Raw genomic sequence first — 24,800 nt, 5'->3', positions numbered from 1 at the left:
CCCCTTTAGCTTCTTTAATCTACAAGCTCTAGGCAAGATGCTGAATCCCACACCAACCCAGCAGAGACACTATATCCCATTGTCTGCTCTAACTAGAAAGTATTTTTGTACTGAACAATGTACACAGCCATTCATGTGACCCACTGTTTCAAATAACCAGCCCTACTTAGAAAACATATTGATAAAGTTTTACCACGTCTCTAATTTTCAGAATGTTAACTGCATCAGCTGGCATTTACATTTTTAAAAACAAGGCCAAAGCAATCCATATGGCTTAGAAACTGGCAGCACTAAGCCTGCTGTTTCCATTTTATCATCAGGCACAAGAGATCAAAACCTTACATTAACATAAGAGTTTATAGTTCTGTTTAAGAGGAGGCAAGGCTTTCTCATGTTGAGAATGTACACCACACAAACACATCTTATTAATGTGTTCCTTTAATTTACAAGGAGCACTTATCTCCATCTTTTTTAAAAAAGAGTTAAAAAATAAAAAGTAAAATGGACGACATTAACAATTTTGTGAATCCAATTCTTCATTAGACGAGACTTTCATCATAAAGTATTACTTCATATACTATTACATCTATAGGTTAGATTCACAAGTACGCCATTCTCCAGTGGCTTCCTGGTCATTAGAAAATGGGCATCATCAAACATCATTGATACATTACACACAAGCACTTTTTCCTATTAGGCATGATTCAGTCATTCTCTCATATGAGATACAGAATTGGTGAGGTATTAACAGAGCCCAGGGATAGTTTCCCTTGATAAATAAATAAATAAATGTTTCTGCTATGAGTTCCAATAATAAGTGAAACATAGTCGTCATTCATTACAGTTCCAAGAGTAGCAAATTCTGAGTAATTCCACATTCTGGTTTTCACTCTGAAATAGAAAGCCAAATATTCAAATGCAAGACAGCCAGCAAAACTGAAACACCACCACACTTTGAAACTGGAGTTAAGGAGCAGGGAACCTTTTCCCAGCCACACCTGTTTTCTCTGCACAGGGGCTTGCTGGATAGAGGAACATTCAACCACTGGCTGGAACTGTACAGCCAAGAGCAGGTTTATCTGCTGCTTAATTATGTAGTTACACGATACCCAGCTGTATCTTGTACCTAACCTCACAACCTGTATCTATGTCTTCAATATAAGACAAATTTATTTTCTTACTCAACAGCGCAAGTAAAGCGCACAGAAACAAAATGCTATGGTGAAAATTTGTTCTGTACAGTGGTACCTCTGGTTACATACTTAATTTGTTCCGGAGGTCCGTTCTTAACCTGAAACTGTTCTTAACCTGAAGCACCATTTTAGCTAATTATCCTGAAGCAAAGTTCTTAACCCGAGGTACTATTTCTGTAACCTGAAGCGTCTGTAACCTGAAGCGTATGTAACCCGAGGTACCACTGTAGTAGTATTTGGGGTTTAGCAATCTATAGTCTAATCTTCAAGCCAATTGTATAAATAATACACATTGGGGCAGGAGAACATGCAGGTTACAGCTGCTAAATTGTGGACAAACTGTTGACCCAGTACTTCAAATGTAAGAACTTACCTATTTTTTTTTTGTCATATTTGCTATACAACAGGCTTTTCACTGTCCTGTTTTTCTTCAGATTCTTCATCAGATCCTTAAAAACCCAAATAAAAATGCAAAATGCAAAATGCAAAATGAAGCTCATAATGATAATTTTTTACATTATATATCAATGAACATGGGAAAATACCGTATTGGCCCGAATATAAACCGCACCTTTAAAATTCAAGAGGAAAAAAGAAAAAAAAGACTGCAGGCACTCACACGCGTACATGGCAAATGTAGAAGACAATCCTACGGGTACCATTCCCTCGTGCTCCCAGGCTACTCTCTGGGGAGGAGGAGCCGCGCCGCTTTGCTGGCGGCCTCCCCACCCTTCCCCCTTCCTTACGGAATGTGCACAACAAAGAAAAAGAACATATTAGTGAGATACTGCAGAAGCCCACTCCAGCAAAAACCCTGGTATTGTGTTAAGGATTCTTTCCTTATCCCTACCAGACAGTGAAAGTGCTCACCACTATGATTGGTTTGAAAGCAAATCTCTGGTTCTTTGAAAAACCCATCTGAATGCATAAACAGCAGCTCTCTGAAAACATCACTGGCACAAACTTTATGAAGCCTCAAAAATATATCCTGGCACCAGCCTCTCATTTGAAACGAAGACACAATTCTCATGAAATATATGGTGAAATAAAAAAGCAAGAGAGTTGGACTGATATATATTGTACCTGCAGCACCCTAGATCAAAAGCTGGCCTTGCAGTAGCATAACTAATTTACAAATGCAAAAGTTTAGATTTTTATAAGGCAGGTCATGTGAGTATTCGGGTTTTCTGGAATTATGAACATATAAATTAAGATGGACATGGTAAAGGCATTCTAGTTTCTGGAATAGGGCAAACATGGTTTTTTAAAAAATATCCCTAATATACTGAATGATTTTTCTATAGTGGATGAGGAAAGGACATAGCTCAGCAGTATAATAAATGTTTTACATGCTGACTACTGACATCTACAGTAAAAGAGTAACAGGAACTCAGCTTGAGACCTTGCAGAGTCACTGACATTCATGAGATAGATGGACCGATGGCTAAACTCAGTACAAGGCAGAATACTGAACTGACTATATGTTCAGAATGATAATAGGGGTCCACTTCCAGCCCCCCAAAATGGAACAATGATCTCTCTTGCGGGAGAGTGGTTAAGTAATTTCCTTAAAATCTACGGAAGCATCAAGTTATGGTATCTGCAATAATTTTATTGTCTTACAGAGAAAATCAGCTTCAGTCCTTCTGTACACCAAATAGCGTTTAGAAAAAGTATTGTTTCTTCAAAGTCAGTATCACAGCTACAAAATAATGATCTTTGATTTGTTTCAGCATAACTGCGTCCCCTACTCCTGCAGTAACTGAAGCTCCCAAGATCCTAATGCTCATCACTGTCTTTGCTTACCACTAGATGGAGCTAAAAGAAAATTAATTCCAATTCTATTTCCTCACAATTCCTCAAAGCAATCCAAACTTCACTGTATTACTGACACTCACTACTGGCAGTCATACAGCCAATATTGCTCATTTAACAAACATACATATGAATAAGGCAGAACACAGAGGTAGCAGACTGCTTTGCAAACCTTTTAAAACTTGTTTAGACCTGCACCCTGTTAACTTCCTTCTCACTTTTCTCTCAGACATAAAGATGGGAGATCATCTTTAACCTATCCTCTAAGACAGGAGTGTCCAACTTCCAAGAGACTGCAATCTACTCCCAATATAAATAAACTGGCAGTGATCTACCCATTGGATTGATCAGAGTTATTGAGCTTTTTGGGGGGAGGCTTCAACAAACTTTGTTTTTGTTTGGTTGATTGCTGAAGATCATGCGATCAACCAGGATTGATCAGGAGCAGCCTGCAATTGACCAGTAGATCACGATCGGCCAGTTGGACAGGCCTGCTCTAAGAGAACAAAGGAGCAAGCATGGCTGCCTCGTTCTTCCCTAGACTAGTTAGACTAGAACCAGAAACTGTTTGATGCAACAATAAACAACTGTATTATTTTCTTACCTACATCTCTATGTGTGCGTGCGCGCGCAAGCTCCCAACAAGTAAAATCTACTCTCTAACCAAGATGCACTAGCTAAATGCTGCTCATTCTGCATACTAAAGGATTTGAAAACATAACTGACAGTGTTTTTCCAAAACCTATCCAGTCCGCGTCCTGTTTCCCATAGCAACAAATCAGGTGGCTATAGGAAACCCACGAGCAAGGCATGATTCTTTCCTGCTCTTGTTCAGAGGCATGCTGCTCTTAATACTGAAAGTAAAATATACAGTCCTACCTTGGTTTACAACCATAATCCACTCCGGAGGTCCGTTTGTAAACCAAAACAGGTTGTAACCCAAGAAAAAAAATTTGTTCGTAATCCAACAAAAAGGGGTTGTAATACAAAAAAAGGTTGCAAACCGGGACACGCACTTCTGGGTTTGATGTGTTTGTAATCCAAAACGTATGCAAACCAAAGTACCACTATATAGCCTTCATGACTTTGAACAAGCAGCCCTGCCTGCTGCCCACGTCACCACTGGCTGCTGACGCTCGCTGCTCCTGCCTGGGCACACGATGGCCTAACCCCTGGCTCAAAAGAAGGGAGACGAGGGGCTGGGGCAAGACGGGCCTGCTCCCCCCACCCCAGTCCTGTTTCACTCAGGTTGGCGCCACAACCTCCTGGCACATGAGGGGAATGGATTCCCCATGGAATTAACATACCACAACTTCCAAAATACCATTTTTACATGTGGCGTCCTCCCCTTCTTTCATTTCGCGGAGCCACAGGAGCCTTTGCGGCCTACCTGTCTTAGGAGCTATGAGACAGAAAGGAAAATAAAAGCAGAGGAAGAGGAGACAGATAGGAAATGTTCGGGAATCCCAAAGTCTAAACTCAGAGACCCTGGCTTATGTCTCGCAGCAGGACGCAGGATACACCCTGGGCCTCAACCTTCCTCTGTTCCCTCCCTGTGTCAAATTAAAGATTGTAAGCCCCCTCGGGGCAGGAACCTCTTTCTCAAGGGTCACACGCAGCGATGGTGCAAAGAAATAACACAAAATAAATCTTGCTACGCTCCTGCCCTGTGAAAGCTGAAGTCCGCAAGAGGCCTTTCCCTTAAAGCCAAAGCTGTGTACACAACATCCATAGGGGCTAAGTCCACAGAGCTGCATTGCTGACAGGCAGGGACTTGGACCTTAGAAATGCAATTGGCAGAGAGGGCTCTGTGTGAAGTCCTTTCCCCTGCTCTCCTGGAGAGAAAGGAGCATGGTGCCCTCTTCCTTGGACCCATGTTGGATGCAGACATGCCTCTTCCGCGTGTGCCTGGCATTGGTTATGTAAATGTCAGTTTTGTTACAAAAGTTGGGTGCCGCCAAAGAAAACTGACATTTACATAACCAACGCCAGGGGGGTCCAGGCACTCACCCAGGGTCCATGTTCCTTGGGAGACTGGAGACACAGAGACGGTCGGTGCTCCAAGAAATATGCTTTATTCTCCTATTGCCACTTTCCGTCTGGATGGAGGGAATCCGCATCTGACAGCAGGGTCTTGTCAAGAGGGGCTTGTTCTCCACAGCAGGGCAGCCCTGGAGTCCAAGGCCTCTCTCCCTGGCTCTCCGATGGGCCATCAACCCCCTTTGGCATGTTTCTGTCTCTATCCCAGGTGAGGCCCTGGCTTGGAAAGAAATTGGAGCCTGCACTTTCCCACTGACCTCCAATCTTCCCTTCAATACTTCAAATCCTCAAAATCCTACCATTTATTAATCTCCAGGTTTAGGGGTGTCCCCTGCAAATCCAGAACAGTATTTTGCCTGCAGTTTTTATCGCTACTGTTGCTGTGAATCAATGTATGATAATAAAATAAGGCGTATTTTTAAAGTTCTCAGCTTGCTGCCTGATTCTTTCTGAAGTGGTCTTTCTGAAGTGAACTTGCTCCAAACAAGGTTTCGCAGCCTAACTCCTTGGTTTTGCTGCTAAAGAGGGGATTTTAAAACTCTGTTCATCTCACATTTGTGGGTGTCTGGAGGAATAAATTTCAATTAATGTATACTCTCCTTCCTGTTAAAACCCATTCCACACAGGGGCAAGATCCTGAAACTTTGGGAAATTCTCTTTAAAAAGATCTAGAACGTGTTTAGGATCAATGAGTGTGTATGTTGCCATTTTACTGGAACGACCCTGTGATTTAAAGGTGGGATGTGAAAGCAACCTTAAAGAGAATAGAGGCATGGAAAGGCCATATGGTTCAACCTTGTAAGCAACCAGATATTCACAACAGAAAATATAATCTGGGGACCACAGCTGAGGACCTGCCAAGCTTTCAACATCTGTGGACAAGTCAAGTCAGGAAGCCAAGCCACACGCACCAGTGACGGGTGACAATAACAATAATAATAATGTTTCTATGCCACTCATCATCTCTGGGCCTCAGAGCTGCTCCTACCTTCAGAGTTCCTTCTCGTGATCACTGATGGGCACACTTGATCCTACTACTGATCCTGAAGAGCTGCCCAGCCCAGCTTCATGTCTCCCACCAAGTGCCCTCCTTCTAGAACCCACCGCTCTCAACCGACTCTCAACAACCTCCCCCCCGCCCAACATTCCTCTCCCTTTCTAAGCCTCCTCCAACCTTCCATCTCCACCAGAATTCCACTCTCTCTCTTCCCCCCTCCCTCCCTGCTTGACATTCACTTGGGAATTCTAATAGAATCACCTTACTTACCCTATTGCAAAAAGGGAGGAAGAGGTTACAGATGGGAAATGTCCGGGAATCCCAAAGTCTAAACTCACAGACCCTGGCTTATGTCTCGCAGCAGGACTCAGGATACATCCTAGACCTCAACCTTCCTCTGTTCCCTCCCTGTGCCAAATTAAAGATTGTAAGCCCTTCAGGGCAGGAATAGCGATAGGAAGGCCTGGGAAAAAACCCAGAAAAAAATTGAGGGTGGGACCAGGTTTTCCCCCTTTTTCCAAAGCCGTTTTTTCCCAGAAAAAAATACAAAAAATAGTTTGATATACAGTGGTGCCTCGCAAGACGAAATTAATTCGTCCCGCGAGTTTTTTCGTCTTGCGATTTTTTCATCTTGCGAAGCACGGTTTCGGAAAAGTTTTGGAAAAGCTTCAAAAATCACCAAAGTCTTCAAAAACCTCAAAAAAGGCTACCACACCGCGTGCTATGAGTTGCTCCTCGAAGTCAAGTTGCAACTGTATTAACGGTGTTAAGAAAAAGGAAACAAACTTGCAAGACGTTTCCGTCTTGCGAAGCAAGCCCATAGGGAAATTCGTCTTGCGAAGCAACTCAAAAAACCAAAAACCCTTTCGTCTTGCGAGTTTTTCGTCTTGCGAGGCATTCGTCTTGCGAGGTACCACTGTACTTTGAATATTCCACACACTATTTCCCCCCTAATTTTTCCTTTAAAAATGGTTTTGGGGGGAAATGGGGAAAAACCTCCCCCCCCCCATTTTTCTGGTGTGTTTTTTTCAGGCCTTCCAGCGCCCACACTTTGGAGCTCCCTGCCAACTGACACCAGGCAGGTGATCTTACTGTACTCTTCCCAGTAACTGCTCAAAACGTTTTCGTTAGGGCCAGCCCATCTGAACACGTAGAAGCTGCATGCAATTTACTTCCTTTTAACCACTGTTAACTTTAATCATCTTTTGAATACTCTTAAATACTTGCTTTTAACTGTGTTTTATCAATCATTTTAATGTTGTGTTGTATATTTTTGTAAACTGTTTAGAAAGCTCTCTTACCATCATGTGGTTTATAACATATAATAACAAATTCAATTTTAAAAACACACACACTCCTTTTCCTTTCAAACGGAGTTGGAGCCTTAGTGCAACATACTATTCAGTAACTGGATGTTGGTTCCTTCTGGGCCTGGCATGCAAAAAATTTGCCTTATGCTGTGCCCCGGCTGTCCTCAAGTAGAGATGGGAAGGCCTAGAAAACCCCCCAGAAAAAACAGGTTTTTCCTGTTTTTCCCCAAAGCTGTTTTGTTTTTTTTAAGAAGTCCATGAGAAAAATAACAAAGAGGAAGAGGAAGAAGAAATGGAAAATGATAGTAGTTCAGAAAATGAGAGAGAATAAACTGCATGTATATGTTTTGTCTTCTGTTTTGTTTTTTTAAAGCACTACTCAAAAGGTAGATCTTCTATGGAGCTTAAATACTGATAATCTGATTATTATTTATGTTGATGATTTCTTGCTTTGTTGTTTCTTTTGAGGGAAAGGAGGGTGGTTACCTGTTTTAATGCAAGCATAGTACTTTTATATACACTGCGTTTCACGCAATTTGTAAAACTACTCCACCCTGAACTTTTTTTCATTTTTTCCAAAATTTCAATTTTTTTCTGCAGGAAAAGGGGGGGACATCTTTTTCTCATGGCTTCAAAATTTCCGGAAATTTTACATCTCTACTTGGAGCCATATTTTCCCTCAGTAAATCTGTCTTTAATTCTCTTTTAAATCCATCATTACATTCTGTACCTGCAAATAGACACAAAAGTGCAAAAGTACTTGAAGCCAGTATTAGCACTTGATTCCAGTAGATGTCAGATAATTTTTCTAGACCTTATAGATTTTGCTTTCAGTATTTTATTATGGTTGTGGATTTTTGGATATTTTATTGAACTAGTATTGTAATGGCTGGTTGAAATGCAGGATACTGTACAAATATCATAAATAAATGCAGGTGCCAACTTTTAAATTAATTTATTCTGACTGCAGGCCTTCAAGCTTTTTTGACTACAATATTTAATATTTATACAGTGGAACCTTGGTTTAAGAACAGCTTAGTTTATGAATAACTTGGATTAAGAACGCTGCAAACCTGGAAGTAGGTGTTTTGGTTTGTGAACTTTGCCTTGGAATAAGAACATGGTTCGCTTCCTGCTGAGTGTGTTCTATTTGTAAATTGAGTCCCCCGCTGCTATAGGAAAGCACGCCTTGGTTTAAGAACGTTTGGTTTAAAAACGGACTTCCGGAACAGATTAAGTTTGTAAACCAAGGTACCACTGTAGTCAAAAAGAATGAGACAATTGAAATCTGAATAAAATCAATCCCTAAAGTGCCGTGCATTATCTTGATCTGATGAAAAACCTCAGTACCTGCTTCAGATTCAGGTGGGGAATAGAACTGTCCATCAGAGGGGAGTCCCGAGTGAATAAGAGCAGCTCGTTCAGAGGCATCCTGCACCAACAGTAGTCCTGAAAGGAAATGAAAGCATTCCATGACTACAGTATCTTTCAAAGGAAGTGTCCAGCTTTTAAAATCTAGGGCTGTGCACAGTCCCCCAATTTCTCCATGGCTCCAATGGAGGGGGGGAATCAGGCCAACCCACCCTGAAATACGGGTCCCAAATTAGTTTGGGGGCATGGCAATGTTTAATTGGGGCTTTGGGTATTTTAATGGGGGATGAATTCTAGAGGGTGGCCCTTTGCAAGCAGCTTCTGATTCCAAAGGAGCACACAGGAAAGATGCGAGGTGAGGTGCAGTTTGCAAGTTAGTTATCTGCAGGGAAGCCACCCTACAAAGGAACACCTTGCACTGCACAAGATTGTTGCTGCCGCACAAAAGCAGTTAAGTGGAGGCACCAATCCCTTCAGAGAAGGGTGTACGGCAGGAAGGAGAGTCAGGTGGCATCAGGCTCCTACCTTCTCCTGCGAAGACACAATTGGAGGTCAGGTAGATCTCAGCCTTTTCATGGAAAATGCCATGGCTTGTCTCTTCTTTATGCCTGATACCCTGACAGTGCTGGATCCCTAAGTCATCTAATCTGACTCACAGTGATATGTGGCTATCTCAACCCAACTCATCCAAAGCCTGAATCCCTTTGGATAGGTACAATTTGGTTTGGGATCTGGGTCTCACCTGAATTCAGTGCACAGCCCTTAAAAAGAGCAGTAACAGCAGAAATCTTTAAATGTCCTTCTTGTATGAATGTATTTCAGGGAAAGTCATTATAACAATTTTATTCTGTGGATACCACAGCATCACTCTCCCTCAAGCCCTATGTAAGAATATTGTGTACTTGAAGTTCCTTCTGTTTATACAGTAAATACGCTTCCTGGGGCAACTGCTAACTGCACGGCAAAGAAACTTACTGTTTCCTTCTTCTGCTTCTTGTGGTAAAACTTTGAAGTCTAGGAACCAGGTTTCAATCCAGGCAAGAATGAAAGAGATGATGGGCAATACATAGCCAAAAGCCCCTTGAGTTAATAGCTTAAAGGGGATACATGAAGAGGAGAGAGAACAAGTTATGTCAAAACATCTCACAACAAAACAGTTACATGATATAAATTAGAATTCACTGTTATAATCCATACCTTGGACAGAATTACTTTTGCTAATAAAAAGGCACTGGTTACTGCTGTTGTAAACTGAAAGAAATATTAAGAGTTATGAAGGCAACAAATTACTTTTGCAATCCATAGCACGACACCGTAACAGTTAACCACATAACTACAATTGTCCTCATTAAGCTCTAAGCAATACTTAGCAATCTCACTGTTTGCTAATGTTATGGCCACAGGGTGTTTAATAAATGGGCAGAGCAATCCTACTAAGTATAGGAAGCTGGTAGAATTTACTCTGACTTAAATTCAGACGGTTTACCGTATTTTTCTCTCTATAACACACAGATTTTTTCTCCTAAAAAGGAAGGGGAAATGTCTGTGCGTGTTATTGAGCGAATGTGTGGTCCCTGGAGCCGAAAAATCAGGCAAAAATCAAATCACGCAGTCACGGAGAAGGGAAACCTGAAAAGAGGAAGTTGCAGCTTTCCTGCATTCTGCCTCAGGGTCTTACTGCCCACCCACTTGTGTTTCGTTGCTGTGTTTGCTCAAACGGAACGGCAAATCCCCTCCCCTCCAGGCAAGCAGAGGGGAAAGCAGAGCGTCCTTCCTTCTAATTCCTCTCCATGCTCCGCTGCTGCTGCTACTGCTTCTAGGGACTCGCAGGCAGCCAGGTGGGAGAGGGGGGGGGCTGGCTTGGGGGGGGACTTTTGCCTTTCTTCCTTTCCTCCCTCCCGTTAAATCCCTCTCCTGCATTCTTAGCCAGCTGCTTCTCTGCACACCCCTCTCATGCTCCTTGTCCCTTCTGTGTTTTTCCTTCCCTCCCCACTTAAAATGTAGTTACAAAGCATGGATCCACATGGATCCTCAGGATCTTTGCATTGGGTCACCCCAAATTCACCATCAGATCACATAGCATGTCCATAGCTACAGCCTGCCCCCCAAAAATCACGCACCCACTGTTGCCTGGGGCGGCAATAGTGCAAAAACGTGGTTACAAAGCATGGATCCACATGGATCCTCAGGATCTTTGCATTGGGTCACCCCAAATTCACCATCAGATCACATAGCATGTCCATAGCTACAGCCTGCCCCCCAAAAATCACGCACCCACTGTTGCCTGGGGCGGCAATGGTGCAAAAACGTGGTTACAAAGCATGGATCCACATGGATCCTCAGGATCTTTGCATTGGGTCACCCCAAATTCATCATCAGATCACATAGCATGTCCATGGCTACAGCCTGCACCAAAAAAATCATGCACCCACTGTTGCCTGGGGCTGCAATGGTGCAAAAACGTGGTTACAAAGCATGGATCCACATGGATCCTCAGGATCTTTGCATTGGGTCACCCCAAATTCACCATCAGATCACATGTCTGTGGCCACAGCATGAAGCACAAAAATGATACACCCACTGTTTCATTCAGAATTCCCCCCCCCCCCTTGTTTTCCTCCTCTAAAAACGATGTGCGTGTTATGGTCAGGTGCATGTTATAGAGCGAAAAATACGGTAAATTATCCCTATTACAAGCTCCATTCAGGGGCAGGACTACTGCCAGCTGAGCCAGCCTAAGCCTGGCAGAAGAGAAACAGGCCTTTAAAATAGTTTGAATTACAACATCATTTTTGCCAGTGTTTAGTTCCACCAGGTTGATATGTCAAATGACTAAGCTGAAAGTTTTAGAAAAGTCTCTCCTCATTGCACCCAGTCACGTTTTTGCAGCTTCCTCCAGCTTAAGTTCTAACAGCTGAGCCCCAGCTGAGTTGGGATGCAGGAATTTAAGTAAGCATAGCCCCAACTGAGTCCCAGCTCAGCACAAGAGCTTCCTACTCTAAACTTGATCATTCTGGAAGATCTTGTGTTTGGACTGTGTTGTAAATGGTATTGGCCAAAGATTAAAAAATACTTTCCATACTTCCAAGTTTCCCAACAGAGGAATTTGCATCCACAGGACACCCACAGAACTTTGCTCACCATTTGATAGCATGTGTAATCTGCAATATACTATATGCATTCCCACCTTGTGAAAGTAAATCCAACCAATCCAAACAACACAAGCATACAATTCCTCTTCAAATTCCTCAGAAAACAAATCTTTAACACAAAGAGTTGGGCAAAGTTGATGCCTATCTTGCACATAACTGGTATTCGTGGCTAACTAAGTCCCTTCGCCACTGACATGAATTTGCACATTGTAAGAGTTATGCAAGAGGAAATCTTTTTGTTAGCTAGTGCAAATGAAAGTAGAACACAAGAGCTACAACTCACACACCGTATCTTCTAAATACCATTTTTCAAAATCTTCCAACTTTTAAACTTAATTTGAAGTCCACTACTTACAGCTATTGCCCACCAGTGTTGAAGTCTACACAATGCATATGCAAGTATCAAAATCATAAACCGAAAGACTGCCAGGAGCTATAGAGGAAGGAGGAGGGAGAGAAAAAGGCATTAAGGTCATTTTTTTAAAGGAACAAAATAATAATAATCAGAAACTAAAATTATATACAGTGGTACCTCGGGTTACATACCCTTCAGGTTATAGATGCTTCAGGTTACAGACTCCACTAACCCAGAAATAGTACCTCGGGTTAAGAACTTTGCTTCAGGATGAGAACAGAAATTGTGCTCCGGCGGCGCAGCAACAACAGGAGGCCCCATTAGCTAAAGTGGTGCTTCAGGTTAAGAACGGACCTCCGGAACGAATTAAGTACTTAACCTGAGGTACTACTGTAAGTGATTTCTTCACAATCTAGACAACAACAAACATTTTCTGTGTGACACACTGATTTTACAGTTCTCCTTTCATTTTCATGAAGTAACTGGAACTGCATTTGAGCAATACTGCTGAGCAGAGTTTCTTCTTCAAGCGGATAGAAACTTAATTAAGAATAAGAAAATTCTGAGAGTGTAATTGACCAATATCCTGTCCACTCTTAGAAACAATTTTAGGTATCCAATTCAGGCAAGTTTCACAAGACTACTTTACATTATAATTACTAATACAGTGGTATCTCAGGTTAAGAACTTAATTCGTTCCGGAGGTCTGTTCTTAACCTGAAACTGTTCTTAACCTGAAGCACCACTTTAGCTAATGGGGCCTCTCGCTGCCGCCGCACTGCTGGAGTATGATTTCTGTTCTCATCCTGAAGCAAAGTTCTTAACCCGAGGTACTATTTCTGGGTTAGCGGAGTCTGTAACCTGAAGCATATGTAACCTGAAGCATATGTAACCCGAGGTACCACTGCAAAACAGAATTAAGATACAGGAAGCAAATACTTACGAAGATATCAAAGTACGAAGAATGGTAGTCATACTGGAGGACTTCTTTTTCTAATGTTTTCTCAATGCCTCCATTTACCTACAGAAAACAGAATTGATCAAGCTATTAACATAATTAATTTTCAGTTTTTGAAAGCACTTCAGCAGAGTTTTGTGGTTCTCCTTTTCAAAACCAAAACCACATGGTACAAAGGTTCTGTCCTGGGCCCGGTCTTATTCAACATCTTTATCAACGACTTGGATGATGGACTCAAGGGCATCCTGATCAAATTTGCAGATGACACCAAACTGGGAGGGGTGGCTAACACCCCAGAGGACAGGATCACACTTCAAAACGACCTTGACAGATTAGAGAACTGGGCCAAAACAAACAAGATGAATTTTAACAGGGAGAAATGTAAAGTATTGCACTTGGGCAAAAAAAATGAGAGGCACAAATACAAGATGGGTGACACCTGGCTTGAGAGCAGTACATGTGAAAAGGATCTAGGAGTCTTGGTTGACCACAAACTTGACATGAGCCAACAGTGTGACGCGGCAGCTAAAAAAGCCAATGCAATTCTGGGCCTCATCAATAGGAGTATAGCATCTAGATCAAGGGAAGTAATAGTGCCACTGTATTCTGCTCTGGTCAGACCTCACCTGGAGTACTGTGTCCAGTTCTGGGCACCACAGTTCAAGAAGGACACTGACAAACTGGAACGTGTCCAGAGGAGGGCAACCAAAATGGTCAAAGGCCTGGAAATGATGCCTTATGAGGAACGGCTAAGGGAGCTGGGCATGTTTAGCCTGGAGAAGAGGAGGTTAAGGGGTGATATGATAGCCATGTTCAAATATATAAAAGGATGTCACATAGAGGAGGGAGAAAGGCTGTTTTCTGCTGCTCCAGAGAAGCGGACACGGAGCAATGGATCCAAACTACAAGAAAGAAGATTCCACCTAAACATTAGGAAGAACTTCCTGACAGTAAGAGCTGTTCGACAGTGGAATTTGCTGCCAAGGAGTGTGGTGGAGTCTCCTTCTTTGGAGGTCTTTAAGCAGAGGCTTGACAACCATATGTCAGGAGTGCTCTGATGGTGTTTCCTGCTTGGCAGGGGGTTGGACTCGATGGCCCTTGTGGTCTCTTCCAACTCTATGATTCTATGATTCTATGATTCTAAAGCAATTCAAAACATACATACAATAAATCACTTGGGTCCTAACGATATAGCAGAACTGAGTTGAGAATAAAACCAAAAGAGACTTGTGCAAGAAGTCTACTCACAGGAGCAATGTAAGATGGGAGCCACAAACACATAAGTCACAGCTCCATTTCCATGCAAAGGAAAACTGCAACAAGATTTTTACTTCCATGGAATAAGAGCTTCAAATGTGAATACAAGTTCACTGTTCCATTACCCTTTTTGATCAAGCAGACTACTGTATGAGCAGCACAAATCACCCCCGGAATACGCCCACCCTGGCATTTTAACTTCAATCATACTAGAGATCCAAGGCTGAATCTCATATGCAAGGGTCACAAAATTAGTGCTTTGCTTATCAGAAAGAAGGAAAGGCCTGCCATGTATACACAGAATTCACCACTTCCACCACCATTCTCTTGATTATGGCAATTTACAGCCATGCAAGTGAACACAGACTTGTTGTGTAACCAGATGCATTAACAAAGCAGTTCAAGACTTACACCAAAAATCAACTACTGTGAACAGAAACTTATCATAATATAAAGATCACTTGCCAGCTACCACTGGAACATGCAATTAGAAGTCATGAATTGGCTTAATTGCTGCTGGTTACAGATTATACAAACTATGTAGAAAGATTCGATGCTCCCTTAGCATATTTGCTTTAATACATGTACAGGTATAACAAGCTAACCGGCTGAAAGTTCTCATATAAAAAAACCCTAGTGTTGTTCACAGACAAAATCAAACTTCTTCCACACCTCTTTCTTACCTAGGTAAATAAATAAAGAGCCTTTTACAATACTCCTTGCATATTTTTATCAAATAAGTAGGCTGGTTATGGGATGCGGGTGGCGCTGTGGGTTAAACCACAGAGTCTAGGACTTTCCGATCAGAAGGTCGGCGGTTCAAATCCCCGCGACAAGGTGAGCTCCCGTTGCTCGGTCCCTGCTCCTGCCAACCTAGCAGTTCAAAAGCACGTCAGATAAATAGGTACCACTCCGGCGGGAAGGTAAACGGCGTTTCCGTGCGCTGCTCTGGTTCGCCAGAAGCGGCTTAGTCATGCTGGCCACATGACTCAGAAGCTGTACGCCGGCTCCCTCAGTCAGTAAAGCGAGATGAGCGCCGCAACCCCAGAGTTGGGCATGACTGGACCTAATGGTCAGAGGTCCCTTTACCTTTACATTTAGGGTGGTTATGAAGCCAAATTTTCAATTATTCACAAACACACCATGCTCTTGTATGAGCAGTTGGCCTACTGCATACCCAACATTTAAATTACTAGGCTCTTACAAAGCAGCACTGGTTATAAAGGCTACATATTTATAGCACACTAATCCAAGAGAAATAAATAAATAAAAATTAAAAATTGGCCAGTAGCACCTTAGAGACCAACTAAGCTTGTTCTGGGTATAAGCTTTCATGTGCATGTTCAGATGCACATGAAAGCTTATACCCAGAACAAACTTAGTTGGTCTCTAAGGTGCTGCTGGCCAATTTTTTAATTTTTAAAATTTATTTTGACTGTGTCAGAACTACACAGCTACCTACCTGAATCTATAATCCAAGGGAGTTTACAGAACAGAAATTCATAAAATTCTGGCATCATGGTGGCTCCTTGATGAAAACTCTGATATGTAGGAACATGGGTGGATTGCAGTACCAGCCTACTTGAGCACTTAATACAGAAGGTAGTAATGCAGGTTGTACCCAAACAGAACCTAGCACAAACTGAAGCCATCTCTGCTTACACAGGTAATCTGTAGCTGCAATTCATGCCAACCTCCTCCTCCGTATCTAATCTGTTCACTCTTTTCCCACGAGTCCCTCCAACCTTCCAGCCTCACTTTTCAGGGGCAGGGTGCAAAAGCCTTTTTCCTCTCACAATTTATTGGATCCAGGCCATTCTGTCAACATCAAAGGCTGCTGAAAAATGTTTCTTCTACAGTTTAGACAAGCTTTCCCCAACCTGTTACCCCCAGCTGTTTGGGACTACAATTCCCATCAGTCCTAGTCACCACACAAATCCCCAGCTTTACCCCACAGTACAGATGAAGGAAGCCCTTCAATTGGCTAGAATAGAATACTTTGTTCAAGCATAATTTCAGCGGAGGGACCCTGTGGTTGCCAGGGAAGACCTCTTTGGGCACAACCAGCGCTTTTTTGGGGGGAGGGGGTGCTGGGGTACGCATAGCACTAAACATTTTGTGAATCTAAGTTTGGCCTTATTGAGGGGCAGTATTTCAATATGGGTAAAAAATGAGAGTACCCCTAAACATTTTTTTAGAAAAAAAGCACTGGGCACAACACTGGTAAGCCATGATGTAATTTGCATCTTAACATTACTGTTTCAATTATTTCATAGTCGAATGCAAAATGTTCTTATTTATTATTCTGGACATTCTTATTCATCTGAACTGAGAGTGAAATACCATACAGAAATGGTTGAAAAATTCAGTGCAATCTTACACTGCTGAACTGGTTCATTTTGTTTGTTACAACTCATAAATAAAATTGAGTTTCAAGATACTAATTTAGCAAAGACTAGAGAAGCTCACTATTCTGGATCCAACCTTTTGTCAGAAGTAGAGTTTGAAAGACACTCACATTTAACTCTATTATCCACAGCAAGGTTATAAACAAGAGGTCAAAGGTGACAAACAAACAGAAAGTCCTTCGGACATCAGATATGCCTTTTTTCTCTCTGCTTTCATAAGACTCAATTCTTGCCATTAGCTGTGCTGGGTTGATGGAATGAACATCCCGTAAAGAAGGATGAGAGCTCAGACTGCTGCCATGGGCATTTTCTTGATCGTCTAACAGCCGACTCATCCTGTCTTTGGTTACAGCAGCTTTTTTCCAGTTTCAACATCACTATCAGGCTTATCCATATACGAGATTTCTCTAGAAAAGAAAATTCCACAATTAGTCATGTCAACATGACCATTATTAATACAGAAGCCCTACCTGATCATGTAAACACATCACAACTTAATAAAAGTGAACTCAAATGAGTGACATGTTGCCAGGCAAATATAAGGTAGGGAGGAAGTTCTGCATTCTTGGGGGGACAACCTAAATATGAAGAAGCCTGTAAGACTGCAGATTAGAAAAAAAAAATAATGCTGGAAAAATGGCACCATGAACTTCTACAACCTACAGAACACTGGAGAGCACAAAAGAAAATGCTAAAGTAATTTATTATCCGGAGAAGTAACTTCTTGATCCAAACTGAGCAGTTTTGCCTCCTCCAGGATAGAATTATCGCTGCCTAGAGAAATCAAGGATTCTAGAGTATTTTGAAGTGCTGTGCATGGAGAAAGGCAGGTAAAGGACGGGCCTCAGGTATACAATTTCCTATTCAAGGAAGAACTATTCAATATTTTGCACTAACTTCCTCATTCATTTGGACATACCAATATAGTGCAGGTGATAAGTATTAAAGGACAGCAGAGTTACCAAGGGGGTAGCTAAGCCTCATTGCCTAGATTCATGACGTACCATAGTTACTGGGATGTGTCTTGATACTCAGCTGCATACCTTTCCTGGTGTCTCACTTGCAGCTAGGTGAGATATGAGAATTTTCCAGTTCATTATGTATTTTCACATTTGAAAATGAGTGGAGATTAATTCATTCTTGAAGTTCAATATTAATTCATGTTTATTGTATTAATGCAACCATCATATATAAACAGACCTGAGGGAACCAAAAATTAATTAATTCCTTCTTATTCAAAGAGACTCAAACACCACTAATAAAAAGACTACAGAGGAAGCACTACTTTCCACATTTATCAAGTTACATATTAACTGATTGGAAAAAATGCAGCCATGTGGGTCTTCTCACTAATTTATATTTTAAAAATTCAGTTAGCATTGGGAAATTTTCAGATGCACTAGAGAGTGATCTAATTTAGCATGTATTTATAAACAGAGCTAAAACCTTGCCTATTATTGTATTTGCAGTTACCATCCATTCATTGGTATTAAATAACTAGCAAAAAGAAAACTTTCCACACAAAAATAAAGCACTGGAAAATTAATTGCCCAAAGCTTGATACCTAAGCATAATACCTAAATAAGGTATTTTAATTTCTTATTGCTTATTATGAAAATGGAAGCATAGAGAAGGAAGAAAATCATACCAGTAGTTGCTGTCAAGTCACTAGATAGATTTTACTATATACCAGACTAGATAAAATGCAGGTGCCTTATTCTCTAGATATCTAAGGGTTTTCTTCAATTTAAAAATAAAACAGAGTGAAGCCAGAGAGGGGTTGTAATAGGCTAGAGTGTTAATGAATTAAAGAAAATGCATCTAATGCTGGTGGGAAGTAAATGGAGAGAGAAGTAAGCTATAGGTCAGCATGTGGAATCAGAAACATTTTTATACACAAGCATTTTTACTAAACAGGCAACTATTTAGCTGCAGATCTCATTATGTAAGTAAAAACAACAAAAATACATACCATTATTAAAGATATACCCCTCTCCAAATTGGTATACATTGGAAACGATGGAAGATACAACTAATCTCTATTATCAATAATGCTTACAGCATCATCAAGTCAAATGTGTAATAAAGTATGCCGTTTACATTATAAGCAGAGAGTACATTTGCACTGTCAACTCATCACTAATCCCAAATGTAAAGAAAAGAACTTCAAGTATTTAGGAATCTTCTAACATACTGAAATGTTGTGCCTATATTTTGCTTGCTGACATGAATTATTTATTTTAAGCCTTAATATCCAAACTCACTCATAATCTTACTGGGCATGCCATTTATCTCAGTCTGTTTTCCACATATATAATGGAAACTAGTGGCCTATCTTTGTTTCTACCAAGTATGACAAAGCTGCAGGAGTGATTTGCATGTCTACTCGAATTCAAAGTAAATCCTGACACTTAACCCTCAGGAAAATATGTATAGGATTGTCGCTGTAACTTTTCTACCACCTTCTGCCAATTCTCTATTCAGCCCTTAAGCTGGAATTCAGTAGCTGAATACCTACATGGCACCACCTCTCTTCCTTCAAATCCCTTTTCAAAACCTGCTTTGGCATAAATGACAGCTTTCCAACTACAGTGGTACCTTGGTTCTCAAACTTAATCCGTTCCATGAGTCCGTTCGACTCCTGAAACTGTTAGAAAACCAAGGGACAGCTTCCGATTGGCTGCAGGAGCTTCTTGCACTCAAAAGACACGTCAGATGTTTGGTTTTTGAAAAACGTTTGCAAACCAAAACATTTACTTCTGGGTTTGTGGCATTCAGGAGCCGATCTGTTCGACAAAGAAGCCGTTCAGGAACCAAGGTACCATCGTAGTACTCATAATAAAATGTCCCTATTTCCTCCTTCTGTTTTAAAAGAAATTAAAAATCTATTTGTGATAATCAAAAAGGTTTACAAGTTGAGTAAGATAATATACTATGTATAAAACACCACATTCAACCAAATAAAAGAGCAGCACATTAATACACACACACAACAGGGTTTTTGAAAAACAATTTTCTCCTGAAGTTTCCCATATAAAACTTACCGTATTTTTTGCTCTATAAGATGCACTTTTTCCCTCCTAAAAAGTAAGGGTAAATGTGTGTGCGTCTTATGGAGCGAATGCAGGCTGAACAGCTATCCCAGAAGCCAGAACAGCAAGATGGATCGCTGCGCAGCGCTCCCTCTTGCTGTTCTGGCTTCTGGGATAGCCCCTCAGTCCCTTCCCCCACCTCCCGGAAAAGCCCCCAAGAGCCGCGCGGAGTGTGTGTGCGGCTCATGGGTGCTTTTCGCTGAGAAGGGAGAAGGGCAGCCCGACAGTGACGCAGAGCCTGGGATGCATACAGGCTCTGCTCAGCGCTCCCTTTAAAGAATCCCCCCCCCCCCGCATTCCCTCTCTAAAAACTAGGTGTGTCTTATGGTCAGGTGCGTCTTATGGAGCGAAAAGTATGGTATCATGTTCTGAGGTCAACATTTATGACCCTGCACTCTGTTCTGCAACCATTAAATGTTCCGCGATCAGTACAAAATGTTTGGCAAGTGTTCTTCTTCAGCAGTCTAAAGAACAACCTCTTGGGAAGAACAGTCTAGCATTATAACTGGCTCATTTCCACAGGGCCATCAAGAGTCATCTATTTAGAGTGTCTGTTTAGACAAACTACAAACAGTAGAAAATGTTTGTCCTTGGCTTACCCACATCATTTGTTTGCCGGGGGCAGGGGAAGTAAGTCACAAGTCCAGGTTTGCACAAAAATGACAAACCAAGCGCTTCAGTTTGCTGCTCTCAGTACACAAAAGGGAAGGAGCAAAGTGGGGACTTTCAGTGGGTAGTGCTAATTCATGTTAAACTATAGTTAACCATTAAATATGGGTTAACATTATGCAGACCAGGCTACTGAGGATGTGCTAGAAAATTCAGTCATATGTAATTTGGTACATAGTTTTACAATGAAGAATGTTAAAAGCCTGTACTTTTTCAGCATCAGATTCTGCTCCACTCTCCTCCCAACTTTAGCTAGGTATTGGTCTCCTCCCAATTTAACTAGTCTCAGAAAACACCTGCTGCCCCATCACCATATTGCATAAGTATCACACGCTACTGCAACAATTCTTCCATTCAAAGAAATAACAGTCCATCACCATGAAGTAATTGCGCATCTCTCAAATACAAGTCTGACGGACAGACTGCAACCTCAGAACACCATACTTTAGACATGATCTTATCTATTTATAAATATGTGGAAATTTTTCAGATTCATTGACCTACATATTTCACTAAGCAGATATACATGTTTACATACACTACTGAGGGCAGATGAGTCATGGACTATTAGGGTTGGGAGTGCCTTGAAAGATAAAAGCATTGTCTAATACATCTTTCATGCCCTTAAGCAACAGAATAATTTACTGTGCAATTTTACTTTTGACACTACTTGGAAGCAACTCTTATCCTTACTCCTCTGGGGATCAAAAAAAGATAAAATTAGGCAGACTGACAGAACAGTTCTAAACCCTAATTCTTGCTATTGGTGGGGGTTCTTATGATGGAGGTGACATCATAATTGACCTCTGTCAATTTCTGCTGTCCTCTGCCCTAGCAGGGGGGGTAAAGGACACCACTGCAGAAGCCCCCAGTGTGCAGGAAGCTACTACCAGTGGTTCTCCCACTGATGGTAGCCTGAGGAAAGCCTCAAAATGTGGTATTTCGGTGTGGGGCACCAGTGGCATTGGATCCTTGGGGGCCTTCAACTGCAGCAGCCTGGAGCTAGCATAGCACAATGTAAAATAAATCCAGTCCCCACTTTCTGCCATGGTTGGTGCAGGTGATGAATGGGCTTCAGGTGCACAGGTCAATCTCCTACTTCACCACACACCTTCCTAGCTGGGGATCAGGACTGCTCTGTAAAGCGTGAAGTGGAACCTCATTTGTAAGACTTCATGCAGTTATATTTTAAGATGTACAGTGGTACCTCAGGTTACATACGCTTCAGGTTACAGACTCCACTAACCCAGAAATGGTACCTCGGGTTAGGAACTTTGCTTCAGGATGAGAACAGAAATCACACGGCGGCAGCGGGAGGCCCCATTAGCTAAAGGTTAAGAACAGTTTCAGGTTAAGAACGGACCTCCAGAACGAATTAAGTTCTTAACCCGAGGTACCACTGTAATCCAAAAACACAAAGTATGAGCCCATCAAACTCATGTTTCATACAGGAATCCTCATCAGTGATCTGCATTAGATTGGTGGTTTCTACACTCCATTCAGTGTGTCAAACAGCCCTTAGAAAAGATCCAAATCATCAAGATAATTGCGTTCGGATGATACAAAGTTTTAAAATAGGCAGTTAAAAACCATCATTCTCTTCAAGCCAAGTTACGAATGACTAATTTCCGCAGAGTCTGCTGGCTGAATTCAAGACACAGAGGCAATTCCGCTATTATTCCCTCAACCCCATTAATTGCGACAAGTCACAAAACCCAGATTCTTAAAGCAGTGGGATGCTGGGAATTTAACGACACATTCTGCATTTTGTGTGCTTGCATTTCCAGTGCTCTGTTATTTCGAAAGATTCCTGTTATCTGCTTTGGGCACAAGACAAGTCAAGCCAATCGGTCCATCCAAGCCCCTTCCCACGCGGGGGAAGGGGAGACGAGGGGGGAAGGGGGGCTGTGGTGGGAAGGGGGGGCGGCGGGAGGCAAGAGGCCGAGCGACACCGGGGGAGGTTAAACATGGGGCGGGGTCGTTGGGTCCACAGGCGACAGGAAAGAGGAAGGGAAACCGAAACAGGGAGAAGGGACGTGACCCGTTAAATCGAACTTTTGGTATCGCGGGGGCGTGAGGAAAGGTCACTCAAGCGACCGCGAAGGCCGGGCGGGGCGAAGGGGCCTTCTCGCCTGGGGGCGGTGAGGGGGCTCCGGCGTCGCGCAGGACGCGGGGCTGAGGGCTCCTTACCGGGACGCGCCGCTCTCGCTGCTGGCCGTGGTGGGGAGGGAGGGTCCGGCTGGCGGAGGAAGCCCCGCCTCGGGCGGCTCCTCCCGCCCCGCCCCGGCCGCTCCAGAGGGCGGGCAGAGGCGAGGCGACGAGCGGCCGCCTCACTTAGCAACGGCAAAGCGGGCCTGGATTCGGAGGCGGAGAGGGGCAGGTGCGCGCGCAGCGGCGAATTTACCTCAGCCCCAGCAGCCGAGGGAAGTGGGCGGGGCTCGCGCCTCTGTTCCGCCCTGCGTTGCGGGGGGCGGGGCCTTCGCGGAGCAGGTGCGGCCAACGGTCGCTCTCAGCGGATAGGTGGGAGCCGGTTGGTTGGTAGCAGCCGAGGGTGGGCGGGGCCTACAAGGGCTTCTGTGACGCAGGCGGCGCCTGTCTTCGGAAAAACGCAGCCTCGGGGCGGGGCCGCCTGAGGGCTCCGAATGTTGACAGACTCCCAGCATGCCCTCCGCGTGGACTTTGCCGGCGGGGGCTGATGGGAGTTGGAGTCCCTACAGCATCTGGAGGAAGGCCGCAGGCTTTCTCCACCAGCACTTTTGGCATCATAGACCGTGTCTATAGATGGTCAAGTGGTTGCCTTGTCATCTATTTTTGAATTTGTATACCGCCCTTCATAGGAAGATCTCAGGGCTCACGGCATAATAAAAAATGCAGAACAGGAACAGAAACGAGACCCCTAACTGGTAGCCAATGCTGCAGAAGAAAAAAAATCAGGATTCAACCTTAACAGATTAGAGAACTTGGCCCAAACTAATACAGTAGAATTAAATTCATTTTCCCCATTTTTTAATTAATTTTCCAACATTTTTTAGACAAACAAACATATATCTTAACTGTACTTAATTCAATCTTAGTAACATTGTTAAGTGACTTCCTCAGATCCCCCCGGCTGAGTTTCAGTGTATATCATTGTAACAGTTTTCCAAAGCCAATTTTCTCATAAAATTAACTTAATCACTTAACACCTTTCTTTCTTTCCATTTTAACTTTAAACATATTATTCTCTAACATTACATATTTAAATCCTAAGCCTACCTGGTATTTGCAAGTTTAACCAATTAGGTTATCTTAACATATTTAACTAAATAGTCATTGAATTTTATCCATTCCTCCTAGTACTCCTCCTTCTGGTAGCGAACTCTTCCAGTCAGGTTGGCTAGCTCCGAAAAGTCCATCATCTTCATCTGCCATTCCTCAGTAGAATGAAATTCAGTGGGGACAAGGTTCTGCGCTTAGGCAAGGGGAACCACCTGCACAAATATAAGATGGTTTGCCAATAGCACATGTGAAAAGAATCTGGGGGTCTTTTAACATGTGGTCAGACCACACCTGGAATACTTTGGACACCACAATTTAAGGATATTGACAAGCTGGAAGGTGCGCAGAGGAAGGCAGGGAGGAGTTCTGAGCACCCTTCTAACGAGCTAGTTTTCATAATTTCATAATTATAATCAGTCAAAAAATACAGCACGTAAAGCTGTGTGAACTAGGTCTATTAAACACTGATGAATGACCCTTTTGGTTAATTTTCATTGTTCCAATTATGCATTGGGTGTAAGGGATATCCATTTTTCCTCTTGTAGGTGGGCACGATTGTTATTTTCTAATCATATTTTTTATCATGATTACAGGCACCAAAAGGTTCATATGTATACACAATACAATATTTACATGTAAGTTTGTTTTAAGGAAAAACTACAATTAAAAAGCATCAAGCATTGGGGAACATCTTTTTTCTGGGTTTTAAGGAGTTTATGGTAAAGTAGGCATAGGCTATAGGGAAGAATTTTTTTAATCCAAACAGAATATATTTGGGCAGTAAGGAAATTTGTTTTGTTAAGCATGACTATTAGGGAAAAAACCTATAAAATTATGAGGAGGTCATATATTGATATCTATATAGTTTTAACTATTTTAAGTTAAAGAACTTGAGATTTCTGTCATCTGTAGTGGACTTGCCTTC

At 42.3% G+C, this 24,800-nt stretch overlaps 1 protein-coding gene across 3 annotated transcripts; it reads right to left on the bottom strand.

Annotated features, from left to right (window-relative positions):
* Positions 1–761: 761 nt before the first annotated feature.
* Positions 762–23,007, bottom strand: STARD3NL (STARD3 N-terminal like). Of its 3 annotated transcripts, none has more exons than XM_028749684.2 (9): positions 22,808–23,007; positions 16,967–17,263; positions 13,177–13,254; positions 12,234–12,311; positions 9,924–9,977; positions 9,702–9,819; positions 8,706–8,804; positions 1,567–1,642; positions 762–891 (listed from the first exon to the last, which is right to left on the bottom strand). In XM_028749684.2, the coding sequence occupies exons 2-8, from the start codon at positions 17,189–17,191 to the stop codon at positions 1,590–1,592; spliced, it is 705 nt and encodes a 234-aa protein (XP_028605517.1). In that variant the 5' UTR covers positions 17,192–17,263; positions 22,808–23,007; the 3' UTR covers positions 762–891; positions 1,567–1,589. The 3 variants fall into 3 exon arrangements, with proteins under 3 accessions (XP_028605517.1, XP_077772651.1, XP_077772650.1); XM_077916525.1 differs by lacking the exon at positions 22,808–23,007 and adding an exon at positions 17,900–18,035; XM_077916524.1 differs by lacking the exon at positions 22,808–23,007 and adding an exon at positions 17,861–17,884.
* Positions 23,008–24,800: the final 1,793 nt, after the last annotated feature.

Source organism: Podarcis muralis, chromosome 12 (assembly GCF_964188315.1).
Source record: "Podarcis muralis chromosome 12, rPodMur119.hap1.1, whole genome shotgun sequence".
NCBI classification, from domain to species: Eukaryota; Metazoa; Chordata; class Lepidosauria; order Squamata; family Lacertidae; genus Podarcis; species Podarcis muralis.
The sequence above is the reverse complement of the archived record's forward strand: the minus strand, read 5'-3'. Positions and strand labels throughout refer to the sequence as shown.